At 37.0% G+C, this 15,536-nt stretch overlaps 1 protein-coding gene across 4 annotated transcripts in view; it reads right to left on the reverse strand.

Annotated features, from left to right (window-relative positions):
• Positions 1–825: 825 nt before the first annotated feature.
• The window catches only part of LOC137395261 (heparan sulfate 2-O-sulfotransferase 1-like), a 35,175-nt gene continuing 20,464 nt past the window's right edge, over positions 826–15,536 (reverse strand). For 3 of the 4 annotated variants that reach the window (XM_068082125.1, XM_068082123.1, XM_068082124.1), the window contains exons 4-9: positions 12,812–12,897; positions 11,658–11,793; positions 10,104–10,204; positions 9,200–9,354; positions 5,540–5,711; positions 826–2,271 (exon numbers count right to left, since the gene is read on the reverse strand). In XM_068082125.1, the coding sequence (XP_067938226.1) occupies positions 2,214–2,271; positions 5,540–5,711; positions 9,200–9,354; positions 10,104–10,204; positions 11,658–11,793; positions 12,812–12,897 (708 nt within the window). In that variant the 3' untranslated portion in view covers positions 826–2,213. The remainder of the gene's footprint in view (positions 2,272–5,539; positions 5,712–9,199; positions 9,355–10,103; positions 10,205–11,657; positions 11,794–12,811; positions 12,898–15,536) is intronic. The other variant, XR_010978467.1, reaches the window with a different exon arrangement.

Genomic DNA, 15,536 nt, shown 5'->3' on the forward strand with positions numbered 1-15,536 from the left:
CAAGTTGTTACAAATGCTTGAATGAATAGGAATAGGCGTAATAGACAAATATTTGAACAAGACAAAAGGTTACAGGTGACTACTTGAATAAGACAAGTTATTACAGGTGATTGAGTGAATAAGATTAGGTGTCACAGGGCCCTATTGGAATAAGACAGAAGCTACAGGTGACAACTTGAATAAGACATGCTGTAAGGGAGCGACTGTTTGAACAAGGGAGACATGGGAGGCCGCTGAGTATGCTGCGACCTTAACAGTCCTTATGGGCTGCCAGTAAAGTCGTAAAAATCATTTTGTATAGGTCCAGTCACTATAAGAATGTGAGAATTGCTTCGAGTCTCTTAAAAACTTGCAGAGGTTTGAACATTGGTTAAGTTACTGTGTAAAAACACATCATTTTACGACTTCTGTGCACAAATTGAACCAAACTACTTACTCAACCAGCAATGCACCTCCAACTCCAATTTCAAACATATTTGGCAATTATGCTTTTAGCAATGCACCTCCAACTCAAATTTCAAACATATTTGGCAATTATGCTTTTAGCAATGCACCTCCAACTCAAATTTCAAACATATTTGGCAATTATGCTTTTAGCAATGCACCTCCAACTCAAATTTCAAACATATTTGGCAATTATGCTTTTAGAAAATCAAAAAGCGATATTTGTTCCGTTCGCTTTGGGTCGTTTATGAGAACTCACCTTTGCAGCCGCCACCAACTGGACTATGACCAAGAGCTGGACAATGAGTATGTTTGTGTCCAAATTCTCATCATAACAATTATCAGATATGTTCAGTGATAAGGCAAAGTTTTAATACAGGCAACTTGGGAATGTATTTGGCACAGAATATCAAGACAGTATGCTATTTCTCACTAAGCAACAGCAGATATGAAGCTATATACAATGTGAAATAATAGCTGGCCCAGCCTAGGCTACAAGCAATAACATATATCAGGCAGAGGAATGCATGGGCCCATAGCTACAAGAAACTAAACTGTAATATTGCGAAACTGTGCTGCGGTAATGCAGCTCTATACTAATGGAGCACTACATTGCTACAATGCATCAATACATTGCAATAATGCAGCACTACATTGCTATAATGTAGCAATACATTGCAATAATGCAACACTACATGTGTTATAATACAACACTACATTGCAATAATGTGAAATTACATTAATATAATGCAGCACTAAATCACTATAATGAAGCACAACAGTGCAATACTGCATCACTACATTGAAATAATGCAGAGCTACATTGCTATAATGCAGCACTACTTTACTATAATGAAGCAATACAGTGCAACAATGCAGTACTAGACCGCTATAATGCAGCACTACATAGTGATGTGTAGCAGTAATTCACAAACATCATGATACTATAAAGGAGCACGTGTAAGACTACAACTGTAACGCTGCAAATTCAAGGTGGCAACTGTAACGCTGCAAATTTAAAGTGGCAACTGTAACGCTGCAAGTGCAATGATGCTTCAATACAGCATCATATCAATATAAAACAGCAATTCTAACGAGTGAAAACAGTGCAAATAAAACACTGCGCACAGCAGAACAAAGAATGTCAGAGTAAATAAATTACTGGCAAGTTAATGCGACCTGTGCCACTCAGTGTGACATGTGCCACTCAGTGTGACACATGCCACTCAGTGTGACACATGCCACTCAGTGTGACATGTGCCACTCAGTGTGACACCTGTCATCCAGTGTGACATGTGTCACTCAGCGTGACATGTGCCACTCAGTGTCACACAAAAATATATACAAACAAGTATGATGTCATGTATCGAAAGCATCAAACTATTGACTTGTGAAAGCTAAGGAGGGCTGACTTCATTACAACTCCAAAATATTACATAACATTTGCAAATAAATTTAACTAACGTGCATTGTAATAAAATACAGATATCGAGGATTCAGAGTCAGAAGATCAAAAGTAGATCATAGACCATGAGTAAATGTGCAGGCAATGTCAAGGTAAGTATTACCTACTCAATACCTAGCCCCCTAAGCCCATTTCACATTTCCACTCTATGGACTGTCAGTTACACCAGCGGGAACTAATGCGCATCTGTCACCTACAGGCCTGACAGCGCTGACTAATGACTCCGGGGCGCCGATGCAAAGGTCAGCATGTCCATGAAGAAGGAGTGAAAGTCAATCTGAGGTGAGATTCTAGTAGAACCCGTTCAACTCCTGCGAGGAAAAATCTTCTCATATTTGAAGATGGGACCATTGACTACAATCCTAAAACACAAATCTTTACTATAATAAGAGCCGTGTCCGTCCATGCATCTGTCCAAAAAAAAGTTAAAAAAAATAAAGCATTAGAAAAAAAGATTGCGCCGCATGGGTATCGAACTTGAGTATTCCAGTATGCCAGTGTACTAGTATATATAATACTTGAGTGAAGGACTAGATTATTAATGCTAGCGACTCATCATTAACTAGCAGTACTACACTTAGGCAGTGTGCGCGATTTCCTTCATTTTCAAAGCAAATTGCCACACTGCTCTCACAACAATCCATGAACGCATTAACTTTAATGGTCTTTAATGCATGCAAAGGAGCATTTTTGAGTTTTAATCCGATAGCTCGTGGCACATTTAGATGGAAAACGAAAATTGTAAGATTGCCAATTGAGCACAGCTTGTTTGGAGTTGTCCCACTTTTTCACATTAAATAAGTCGTGGTCAACGCGTAGAGCTCCAACAGTCCATTCTTAGAACTCTTCTCACAGGCGACAATATTTCAATGTCATGGAACACCGCTGCTTTTATTGCACGAGTGGCAAAGATTATTCTGCAAATGCTGACGGCAGCAAAATTGGCGTGGTTGGTAGGGCGCTGTAACCTGTTATGAAGCCCTTTAGTTACTGTTTATGTTACAGTGTGAAAGTTTCAAGCAAAACTACAATACAATAAGAGTTTATACAGAAGATATGGTGTTACAAGGGACAAGCAGGTAGAAGAAACAGACAGATTTTAGATCACCTACTAATTATTCAAACCCAAATCTTACTCTCAAAGGAGGCATGACACAGGAATTCTAACAACTTTACTCAGTAATAACTTCTTCACTAATGGAATTCATGTCTAAACCAGTTATGGATTTGCCTCCCTTGGCCTGCCCCTAATGCAACAAGACGTTGAAATGCTGACAATTATCCATTATTTTGTAACATGTATAAATGCTCAAATTGAAACTTTGTGTTGTTTATATTTCAGGTACAGTTAAAAACGAAGTTTGCACATGCGCTATTATCTTAAAATTGAAACAATTTTGATAAAAACAAAGCAAAAATTCAGCTAATACTCAACATTACTAACTTTTGAGCTACTGTAATAGCAAATACTATTGCTTATATTGATAGACAGCAGAGCACAAAATACTTAAACTATTTAGCAATGCCTCTCCAACGAATTGGGTGCCATGAAAGTGAATGAATAAATATATTCGTAATTAGACTTTCTGTAGTGATGAATATTAAGTTATCGTAAACAAAGTGTTTTAAAAGCTTCATGAAATGGTATATAGCCTAAAAAATTGAATTCTTTAGTTTTTCCAGCAAATAGTTGGCTATATAACAATAGCGGAATGACTTTACATTTGTCAATGACCTTGTTTTCTGCTTTTGCAAAAGACTGCTGAAGTAGACCTACTATAAAATGTTCATGAGAAAATAACTCTTGATTAGAGCAGAGTTGTCTGTCCTCTAATGATTCTCTACACAGCTACTGTAACACCTCTCTATAATTAAAGATGAACTTACATGAAATTTTTGTAAATTTTATCAGGTATTTTTCTATTATTTGCGTTTGTTTCCAATGTTTGAGGTGATCTGATTGCCAGGATGTTTCAAGATTAAAATCAATAAAATTTGATAGCGATTAAAACACCCAGAAGAAAAATACGTGCAAATTGATGTCACTAGTCGTTTTCATCGCAATAGTTGATGTTTGCTATTGTGTTCAAGTTGCAGTGTTACGTGTCTCTATTCCGTCAATCTCTTTGAAATTACAGACATCATAATCGCACTTTCGCTTGATCTGACCGTTTTAATCGCTATCAAGTTTTATTAATTGTGATCTTCTGGCAAGCAAATCACTTCAAACAACAAAAATCGCAAATGTTAGAAAAATGCCGATAAATTCTGATAAAAGTTTACTGAAAATTTTGTGCAAGTTGATCTTTAAAGAAAGCGTGACCTTAGAATTTTGTAAACTTTCTACAGCCATGACTTTTTCATACATAGACTTATGTCAAAACCAATTTTAGATCTGGCTCTCTTGATCTGCCCCATAGACAACCGTGTGTTGAACGGCTGCCAACTATGGATTGTTAGTGCTGACTACAAAGTGCTTCATAGAAGCGCTGACCACAAAAAGCTAAAACATTGGCTGATGTCATATCTCTAGTGCAGCTACAAACTGGGCGAGTCCAATCGGGCTGAAAAACTGAGCGTGGCAAACTAGCAAAATATTGATCTGGAAAACTCCATCTGGCTCGAGGATCTTTAGCGTACAAAACCATCTTATCATAATAATAATAACATTTACATTTTTATCATAACCATATCTGAATTCTAGCAACCGTGACAAACAGTAGAATGTTGAGTCTACATTATTACCCTAAAAACAAACTAAGGCATATTAGCCAGCTATGCTTTTATTTAAAATGAATGTCGCTTAGCCATTTTTATGTTTCTCTCTCTCGCTTGAAATTTAATAGTGGCTCATGCCTTCTATGACTTTTCAAGGATTTGCAAGTTGGTCAGGCTCGAGAATGCCTTGTGATGAAAAGAAACCTCTATTAGTCACTACCCTTGACCAGCGTTTAATTGACCTTCTGAAAGAACCAAACTTAGTTAAATGTGAAGGCGTGATAGTTGTCAGTTAGGCCTTGACACCTGACACAATCATTTTTTTTAATCCAATCTAAGATGTCTCATTCTGTGAGTTGATGAAAGTCAAAGTAATAACTGTAGAGGCCACACAAACAGCGTATCAGAGTTGGCAGCAACAACACATGGCTCAGCCTCAGTTGTCTGCAGGTTTACTGCTTGGTAACTTCACAACTACCTTTTGGCACACTTGGTTCGGGTTTCAGGACTGACTTTCTTCCATGAGATATATTTATCAATAGAACTAATCATCCATTTTATTCGACTAATATTTGTCGATACTTGCTGGTGTGATGTCACTCCTTGGCTATATTTTTATTACCTTCTAATGTATCGACCTTTTGTCCATCAAAATTGTGCTGCACATGGTGGCTTTTCGCTAATAGTGGTTACAAGTGGTTATAGGCAATAGTCTATGACTATTCTATGACGAAGTGACAAATACTTCTGAGGAGTGATAACTTCTTTAAAGAGAATCTCTTATGCAAGAAACTGTAGCAATTGAAACTGTCTAGACAGTAACGGCATGTATTTGGTATTTGTACACAAGTTGAACATGGCTACACCAAGCATTGATGAGCACCTGCTACTGTTGTCACAGGTGCTACTCACCTGTCTTCTTCATCTTTGGTGTGTGTCCTGGCAACAAGAAACCTAAAGTGCGCCTTGGCAAACTCATAAAACTCCTGCTCCAACTGGTAGACTTTAGAGCTTCTAATATAAGCTACAGTTTGCTCTGAAGGGGGGTGCTTTTCCTTGGTCTTCCTCAGATAACCAAGATTAGCTACAAAATGATCGACTCGAGGATGAGCTCACAGAATAAACTTAGGGAGTCACTTAATGTCAATTTATTACCAACTTTTATCTCAACTCTTCCGCTACCGTGAGCCGATGTATCGGCAATCGCGGTAATAGAAGTACAGGCCGTAAGCCGATGAATCAGCTAACCAATAGGGTTTCTCTTTTCATTACGAAGCCTACATACTAGCTAGACTAATCAAATTTTGTCACAAATGAAACAACCTTGTTGCCAATCAACTGCAACCAATCGGAAAAGTTTTGCTAAGCATTTCCATTTTTTTTCAAAACGGGAAAACTAGATCCCTATCATCAAGGCAAAAATAAATTCACCGCATTTGTTCAATGCAAAGGAAGCGTCAGATATTTTACAAGAGTTGAATTCACTAAACAATTTTGTACTTATCTTGTAGAAAATTTTGTTCTACAAGATTTGTTTACTGTAAAATGCATCTAATAAGATGCATTTTACAGTAAAACAATATCTGCATTTATTCTTGAGATATTGCTAAATACTAGAGGTATATCGAATTTTGATTTTTAATTTTAATTTGGTCGGAATAGCGATTTTAGCTCAGTAGTGAGAGAGTTAAATAATTCCCTGAGAGTTAATGCTAATGACACACCAAAAATACTGGTGTCAAAACTGTCACCAGTATTTTCGAGCAAAGATATTCTAGGCTGTCAAAGCAGCCTAGAATAGAATACTTCGCTGATAGATACTCACTATGTTTCCACGGTTTATTAATGTTTATTATTGTTAATTAATTTATTTATATTTAAATTAATTAATTTATTAATGTTAATTATGTTTCCATGATTTGGTTTATTTGCGCCATAAGCAAGATGGAAACGACAAAATCCACAAGTCAAACGAGTTTTACCACTAACAAATTTTTATCAAATTTTTCATACTTACGAAAGATGGCAACTGTACTTGCGAATGAAAATTCCACGCAAGCTATTCCATTATAAATATTTTCCACACATCAGCCATTTCTACTTTGAAAGTGTGCCGCTAAGGGCGACAAGAGTACATGGCTATGACCTCTGGCATAGAATTTTTTAATTAAGAGCCCATGTTAATCCGCATCATGCGAATGTCAATTTAAATACTTATTGCACAGTAACTCAAGGGGCGTACAACTCCATATCCGCATCGCCCACCCAATGAAAACATAATGATAGATAGAGCTAGTAAAAAACTAGTTGAGATATTCTCATGAGCTTGATCAGCATTAGTGCAAACCATATCATCTTATTCATCCCAAACACCTGGGAATTCATAGCATTCAAGACAATCTCTGGGCAGAGTTCATTCTTTTGTATACCGTACTTTTCGGACTATTAGCCGCTACTTTTTTCTGACGATTTGAGACATGTGGCTTATATAGGGGTGCGGCTATTCTGTGACTTTTTCTTTCACCGCTAGGGCGCATCAACCAGAATCTCCGGTTAGTGTGCCTCTAGCGGTGAAAGAAAATACGAAACAATGCCTAACAGTACTGTTAAGTTAGACACTAGGTTAAAAAGTGTCGGTTAATATGGAACAGTGCCTAACGGCACTGTTCCCTTTTAAACAGCAAAGTTGCTGCTGCGTTAAAAAGCACCGTTCTGAGTTCTGCAGCCTATACAAAGGTGCGGCCTATGCATTGTTTTATTATCGTTTTTGGAAAATAAAGCAGATGCTGCTTACATATGGGTGCGGCTTATATAGGGGTGCGGCTTATATAGGGGTGCGGCTTATACAGTCAAACATGGATAACTCGAACTTCAAGGGACCGAGCAAAAGTGTTCGAATTATCAGAGCATTCAAGTTATCAGAGCACTGTCACAAGTCCATATATTTACTTATTTATTAGTAGATACATGTACATATACAAACTATAATATAAATCAAAAGCACAAATGGCTTGTTTCAAATTAAATGCTTCTAATGTAAAGTTTAAAACGTTTTCATGAAAAAGTATAGAGATTTTTCTATCACTTGAGATTGGTTTGTTGTTTGAGGTGATGTTATTGCCAGGACGTTTTTCAGATTGACATTGGCAAAACTTGATCGTTGTTGAAATGCTCAAAAGAAAAGACATTTTTTTCTTTTGGGGTTTTACCCACGATCAATTTTGCCGTTTTTTCTTGAAGTTTATGCAGATTACCTTACTTTACCTGGGATTCGTTAAGAGCAACACTCCGAGGCAGTTCAATTAGAAGTTTTACGAGGTTTTATGGTACATTCTATATCACTCACGCTTTTTTAATAGATACTTATTGAATGTACACACGTATTCTGTGTTTAGGTCAAACGATGAATAGTTTTTTGTAGCTCAGACAACGTATACGTTAAATTACAACATTTTTTAAGACGTTTTAAACATTCAACATTCCGACGTTGATTCAACACGGAATCAACGTCGGAAAACTATTCATCACAGGCTAGCCGAGTCACGCACTCAAGGATTTTCGCCACGCACATACAAAACAACATGCGATTTTTGTTTTGTATGTGCGTGGCGAAAATTCTTGCGCGCGTGACCCGGCTAGCCAGTGCTATTCATCGTATCGCAGTATAAATCAAATTTCACCAAACTTTTAGAAAAGTTGTTGACAAAACTATTTTGCCGATGGTGGTAATAACGACGCTTATGAATTACGAAAAGATGAAGTTTACCTCTATGGCTTTGAATAAAGTGATTTTCTAAAGCGAGAACAACCGTTTCGGTAGCTGTTGGGCAAAAAAACAGTTCGAATTAACAGTGTTGAGTTCGAGTTATCTATAGCAATTTATCATTACGTGGGAACGGACCAAAGGAAATGTTCGAATTAACCATGTGTTCGAGCTATCCGTGGACGAGTTATCCATGTTTGACTGTATATGGGTGCGGTTTATAGTCCGAAAAGTACAGTAAATCTCAGTGTTTGTTTGTCATCTGTTGTGTGTCCAGTTGCAGCAACAAAGTAATAGAAATGAAAAAGCCCCTTCCCACTAAAATTGAACTTGGAACCTCCAGTTCTGCTAACAGGCATGCTGTGTTATCCATTACACTACGCGTCCAACTGGCCATACTATGGAATAATTTTGTACATCATACTTATTACATCTGCCAATCTTTAATGCCAATTAGTTTAAACATTCACGCTTCATGTAATAAGCTTGAAGATCACGATTGCATGAGAGATCATGATGCGATCTTTTTTCCTGACGCTGGCTTCAGAGGGACGGACATGGCTCCTATTATAGTAAAGATTTAGACTAGCTTAAGTTACTCAAATTCATTTTGTAAAGAAACTTAGCCAAGTAAAAATGAATTTTCCATGCCAAAACCTTTTTATTAACCATGCACCGCTGGGCATTCAGCTAGTATGACATTAAAGGAGATTATTAAAACTAAACAAGACTATACTGTCACTCACGAACAAGACTAGATACACACACTCTGTAGGTATTCCACTATTAACTCCTATAGAAGTACCTACTAGTTTTAAAGAGATCATAGGCTCCACTGAAATACCGAGGTAGCATAACTTCCAACATAGCAATGAACTGCTCCAAATGTTCAGTGACACCAACGAGCAAGTACTTGTTCAGTAGGTTTGTCTTTGCCTGCTCTAGCGCCCAGCGTCCTGGCTTTCTATAAAGACAAGGACTAACCTTTAAGACAACAAAATAAGTTAGTCAGAGGGCTTCACATGTAAACTTGATTAGGGAATACAGGGCAGCATGTGTAGATGTGGTGAGCGATAATTACTTTAAAAATCTGAATCATGCGTGAATTATAATTATTTGTAAGGAATAAAATATTATAATTATTTGTAAACAATAGATCTAAACCCGTATTACATAAAGCGTCACTTAATGTAATAGTACAAAAGAGAAGACAACTAGTGCACCGTCAAATCTTCTTGCACATACGTAACTGTAATAGGAATCCAAAATTTTATTGCTATAATCAAATAGCACAGTCACTTTCCAGAATTTTCTCACTATGTTGAGCAGACGCATTGATTTACGCAGCGAGTTTGTAAGGCTGTAGGTTAAATTACGGAAAACGAAGTGATTTATATTTCATGTTAATCATGAACAGAAGAGTTAAAAATAGTAAAACCAAAATTGGGATGATTATAGATTTATTGATCAAAAACAATGGATCAATTTAATAAATTTAATAATCAATAATTATCAATATACATTGATAATTGATCAAAGACAAATCTAGGAAAGATGACTACGAGAATTATAAAGATATACAGGACCTCATGGGAGTAGCCTGAAGAACAACTAAAAGAGTAGGTGGAGTCCCGGGTGGATATCCCCGGAATGAACTAATAGGCTTGGTGGAACCTCACACAACAGCCATAGGAATTTTCAAAGTCAACTTACAAGCATTCCACTGAATGGCCACAGAAGAAGGGAATTTGAACCCACATAACCCTTTCCAAATCACAGTCCTTCCCTTTCGTTAGTAAACACTCATCCAATGTCTGCAAAATAATAAAGGTTGCACAAGTCCAACTACAATGCATCAGAGCTTGTTGAGAGTTGTCTTCTCTTGCGCGTATTAGCCGACCCCTTAGTTTGGTAAGGTTATATTCTAGAATCGGCTTATATATGAGAATCTACGGCTTTTAACATCTTTGTGGAGGTTTCTATTCACGCAAACAGAAACAAGTCTCTACAACTTTTAAAACCTTAATAAAGCACCCAAAGTAACAGCCGTAGCAAATTAAAGCGATAAGTAGTTAACTGAAATATCTTTAAAGGTTGACTTGCAACAAAATTCACATTACCGTTATTTGATATGAAAAGATTCACCATGTCTTACTCTGTTGTGTTGTAGGTGCAAAATATGTGGAAATGTGATTACAAGCTCTTAAAAGCTAAAAAACTAACAGTTAATCGCAGCCACACGAGACCGCCGTAGTTTGGATTCTCTTTCCAAAACGGCTCAAATGTGACGTAGTTGTTACAGGATGGTTTCTGTTTACACTTTCATGCAACCTTATTCGTCGAAATATTTTCGCAAATATACTTCACGCATTCAATAAAACCATGTCTATTGTTCTTACGCGTCTGTTTTATCGTCATTGTAATCCTGTCACTTTTAGCAGTGATATCTTATAACTTACCATAAAAATTAGTTTAATTTTTTAGCCTTAGCTTGAAGGAGTACATATCATTGTCTGATAATCATGACGAGCCAGTGGGTCACTTGTGATAATCAAAAAGTGCTGCAGAAATTATTTGCGAAGTTTTGGGCCGCATGATCAGATTACGACTTGCCGATTAGACCAAACCGAAACAAAATTGTAAAGTAGCGAGCATCTATATTTGATACGGCGTCTTCGGTAAAACCCGAAGTGTTTGTCATAAACTAGTGCTACGATAAGTTTTATATTGAGCTTTTTATTGGCCTTTCAATTCACGTGAGAACATCACGTGACAAGACAATAAATAGATTTCATGACTATGTCAGAGAAATAAAGAGATTCCAATCTACGGCGGCTTTTCGTTTTTTAGCTATTAAGAGCTTGTAATCACATTTCCACATATTTTGCACCTACAACACAACAGAGTAAGACATGGTGAATCTTTTGATACCAAATAGCTGTAATGTGAATTTTGTTGCAAGTCAACTTTTAAACACACATTTCAGTTTTAGATATTTCAGTTTTACGAGTTTTCTGCCTCAATCATTCTTAATTCATTAATCCTTGTTTTAAGAATAATATTTGGCATACATAAAAACCATGATATTATCTGTGTACCTAATGTTAGCTCAACATAAACAGAGTTTGGTGTCATACAATATCACTTTAGAATGAATGTAACTCATATGGACTATGAGCACACAACTCCGATAAGCACCTTTGATTGCACTAAAACGAGATATATCAAACTGTAGTTATTCATGGTAAATACTAGAACATAGCCTACCTTGTTGTCTTTAGCGCTGGCTCTCTTCAGCTTGGGACGGTAATCATCTCCGTACCGCAAGAAGTAATAGTAGGAAACAAGCCGTTCGATAGGATCTCGCACTATATTTATATATATAGGGTTCGGAAAACCAAACCTGCGTAATATAAACATTTATATTATGTTTCAAGTAATGAGAAAACACAAAAAAAATATTTCAAGTTAAAATGAAGCTTGGCACTTACACCATATATTGAATGCTAGCATAAGAACCATAGATTTCTTGAGGCATTAGATTCCTGGTAAAGAAACATGCATCTATAGTGAAGCACAAGAGCATACCTTGTGACTCACTAAAAGATCAGGTATAATAGCTGAGTTCATGTATACAGTAAGAACATGCTAATAGCCTACCATGGTGACACAGAACACCAACTCGCATCTACCCGGTCAAACCGACAATTGCGTGTCTATATGTCTAATTGTTTTATTAAGTCTTTACTATTATATAAAGTGCTTCATTAAAAATAAAAACACTTTTTACAAAAAATTTGTTCTCCACTTTTAAAAATCTGGTCTTCCAATCATGATTTTAAACAAAAAATGACAACAAAAAAGGTGCATCAACAAAACTGCCTCGTAAGCTGAAGAACATCACTGTTCTTCAACATCATAAAAGGAACTAACACACTGCCTGACACGCACCACACTGCCTGACACGCACCACGCTGCCTGACACGCACCACGCTGCCTGACACGCACCATGCTGCCTGACACGCACCCACACGAGTGACCAAAACAGAGTTTGTTTTCTCTCAAACATTCTATACAATAAACATGTGAAGTTTATTATACGAACATTCAATGCAAGCTACTATTAATGTTATTCTAACATTTGAATAAAAATGTGGCTCTTAGAGGTGTAGATGTAACATATTTCTCTATTTGTTAGGGCAGCTATGCAAAACGCAAGAATCTTGACCATCCAAATGGCAAAAATTATTGCCAATATATGAGTTGCCTTAGGCAGATCATAACCAAATCTTAAAATTTGTCTATATAGGATAGCTTGACTTAGATTTCACATCCCTTCTGAAATGAATTAAGAATGTATTATTTGATGCCATTCAAAAAAACTTTCTCATGTCTGGAAGAACCTTTCAGAAAAAACCAACCTTGTAAACTCAAGAAAGTAGAGATGACCATGGTATAGAGCTGGTGTCTTCTCCTTCCATAGGGAGATGTTTCTCACGAACCGTTGCTACAAGATTGTGGAATTTGGGTTAACCACATAGAGTAATGAAGTCTGATTGCTAACCCACATAATCTACCAGTTTGTGCCTAAAAACAGGAAGTAAATCATAACAATCATGGATCGCTGCCGATCATGGATCGCTGCCGATCAGTTAGATAAATGGTGAATGCGAATAGCAGATCTTTTGACATCATAGTTAACTTTCAGACACCTTCCTTTACAAATACAAACAAGTTCCTTTATTGCAAGGCATCAGGGTGCACCGATGGGTGAATTAGATCTCCGCCTTAGGCATTAATTACCAAAACCTCACAAGGAGTTATCTACTCTTGACAGTTAGTCAGTTGATCTATTAGCAATCTTTACTATAATAAGAGCCATGTCCGTCTGCTTAAAGCCCTACTTATAAGATAGGAAAAAAGATGGCACAGTTACAGGAATTGAGCCTGTATACTCAGATTACCATGCTACCATCTACACCATTCGATCACCTTTCCATATTTAAGAATAACTGTGTGCATAGTGATTACACCTGATGATTTCTCACAGCACACTCTACTACCAGAGTAGGCCTATTAGTAGACGAAATTATAAATAACAGCTAGCGGTAGAAAATAGGATTTAAATTATCTTCTGGCGTAACTTTGGCTTTACAAATGCTTGAATGTTGCTAAAATGGGTATAAAGAATTATGATATCTGTAAAGAATCCCACAGAAACAACTACAGTTCTGTATAATCATATCAGAATTGCTTGATTTCTGAGCGAGAATATCTAAAAATTGTTCTATAAAAACCCTTTATTTACAGAATCGAAGCATGCAATGGAAAGTTTGAACAAATGATGTTAAGGAATAGTCTCTTTGTCAGATGACTTTTTTCAATGTAGTATAGAGTGTAAAGACAGAATTTACAGAAGACAAAACATGCAAGCTGATTGGTGTAACTTGATAGCCCTCAATCTATATGTATATAAATCTCACTGTTTGTCTTTTTGTTAAACCTTGTGTCCAGTTATAGTAGCCTAATTAAATTACAGCAATGAAAAGTCCACACAACACTGGATTTGATCACGTGACCTCCAGTTCTAGAGGCAGTGAACTTTACCATGAAGCTACATGGAATACACTGAATTCTTTTGGATTCATTGGGCAATAGTCATTACATTGTTTAAGATGCTCACACTTGAAGGTTGACTTGCAACAAAATTCACATTACAGTTATTTGGCATCAAAAGGTTCACTATGTTTTACTCTGCTGTGTTGTAGGTGCAAAATATGTGGAAATGTGAATACAAGCTCTTAAAAGCTCAAAAGCAAACAGTTAATCACAGCCATCACAAAAACACCGCAGGTCGGAATCCCTCTCCAAAAGGGCTCAAATGGGACGTAGCTGAACAAGATGGCTTCTGTTTACTCTTTCATGCAACCTCATTCGTCGAAATATTTTCACAAATAAACTTCAAGCATTCAATAAAACCATGTCTATTGTCCGTAGGCGTCTATTTCATCATCATTGTAATGCTGCCACTTTGAGCACTAATATCTCAAAACCTAGCCTAAAATTAGTTTAATTTTTTAACCTTAGCTCGAAGGAGTGCATATCATCTTCTGATAAACATGAGGAACCTGTTGGCCACATGTGATAGTAAATAAATGCTGCAGAAATTGTTCGCGTCATTCGGCAGGAAGTATGGGTCACATGATCAGATTACGACTAGACGATTAGACCAAGCTGAAACGAAACTGTAAAGTAGCGAGCATCTATATTTGATACCGGCTTTCCGGTAGAGCCCCCAAGTGTTTGTCATAAACTAGTGCTACGAGGCATTTTATATTGAGCCTTCTATTAGCCTTTCAATTCACGTTTTGTTATCACGTGTCAAAACAATAACCATGTCGAGTGGAGTCCGCCATCAAAATCAAGAGATTTCAGCCTACAAGTTTTTGTGATAGCCGCTATTAACTGCGCATTTTTGAGCTTTTAAGAGCTTGTAATCACATTTCCACATATTTTGCACATACAACACAGCAGAGTAAGACATGGTGAATCTTTTGATACCAAATAATTGTAACGTGAATTTTGTTGGAAGTCAACCTTCAAAGGGCTAATCCGGTTAAAAATGTGGGTATTGTTCAAGTAAAGATCTAGCTTACCAGGTAAGTTACTCAAATTCATTAGGGATTCAAATTCATCATTCTATTACCCGTGCAACGCTGGGCATACATCTAGTAGTGGAATGGATATAAGAATGTTTAAACATTGGAAGGAAAATACTAACAAATGTTGCCCATAATCAGCATGCATGTGCAACTAATGAAAAGCTCCAACCATAAAAGACAGCGACCAACACAGTAAAAGACAAAGTACTATTTACTACTAAAAACCCATGATAGCCAGTCTTGCTGGAGAAAGTCACTATGTCAGCAACAGACTTTCAGTCGGGACGCCCTATGGAATGCTAACAGAATATAAGGATGTCTGTGGCAATGATAAGAGATTAAATTCTTTACAAACCATTCTTGACAGACAGACAGACATCCTCTGGCCTTTTATGCAGGATCAAAGGGCCACATGCCTGCCAAGGCAGTTTAATACAAAAGGCCACCCATGAGGAGGGGATACCACAGCAGCACTATATTGTTG

The sequence above is a fragment of the Watersipora subatra genome, chromosome 4, assembly GCF_963576615.1.
Source record: "Watersipora subatra chromosome 4, tzWatSuba1.1, whole genome shotgun sequence".
Lineage (NCBI taxonomy): Eukaryota > Metazoa > Bryozoa > Gymnolaemata > Cheilostomatida > Watersiporidae > Watersipora > Watersipora subatra.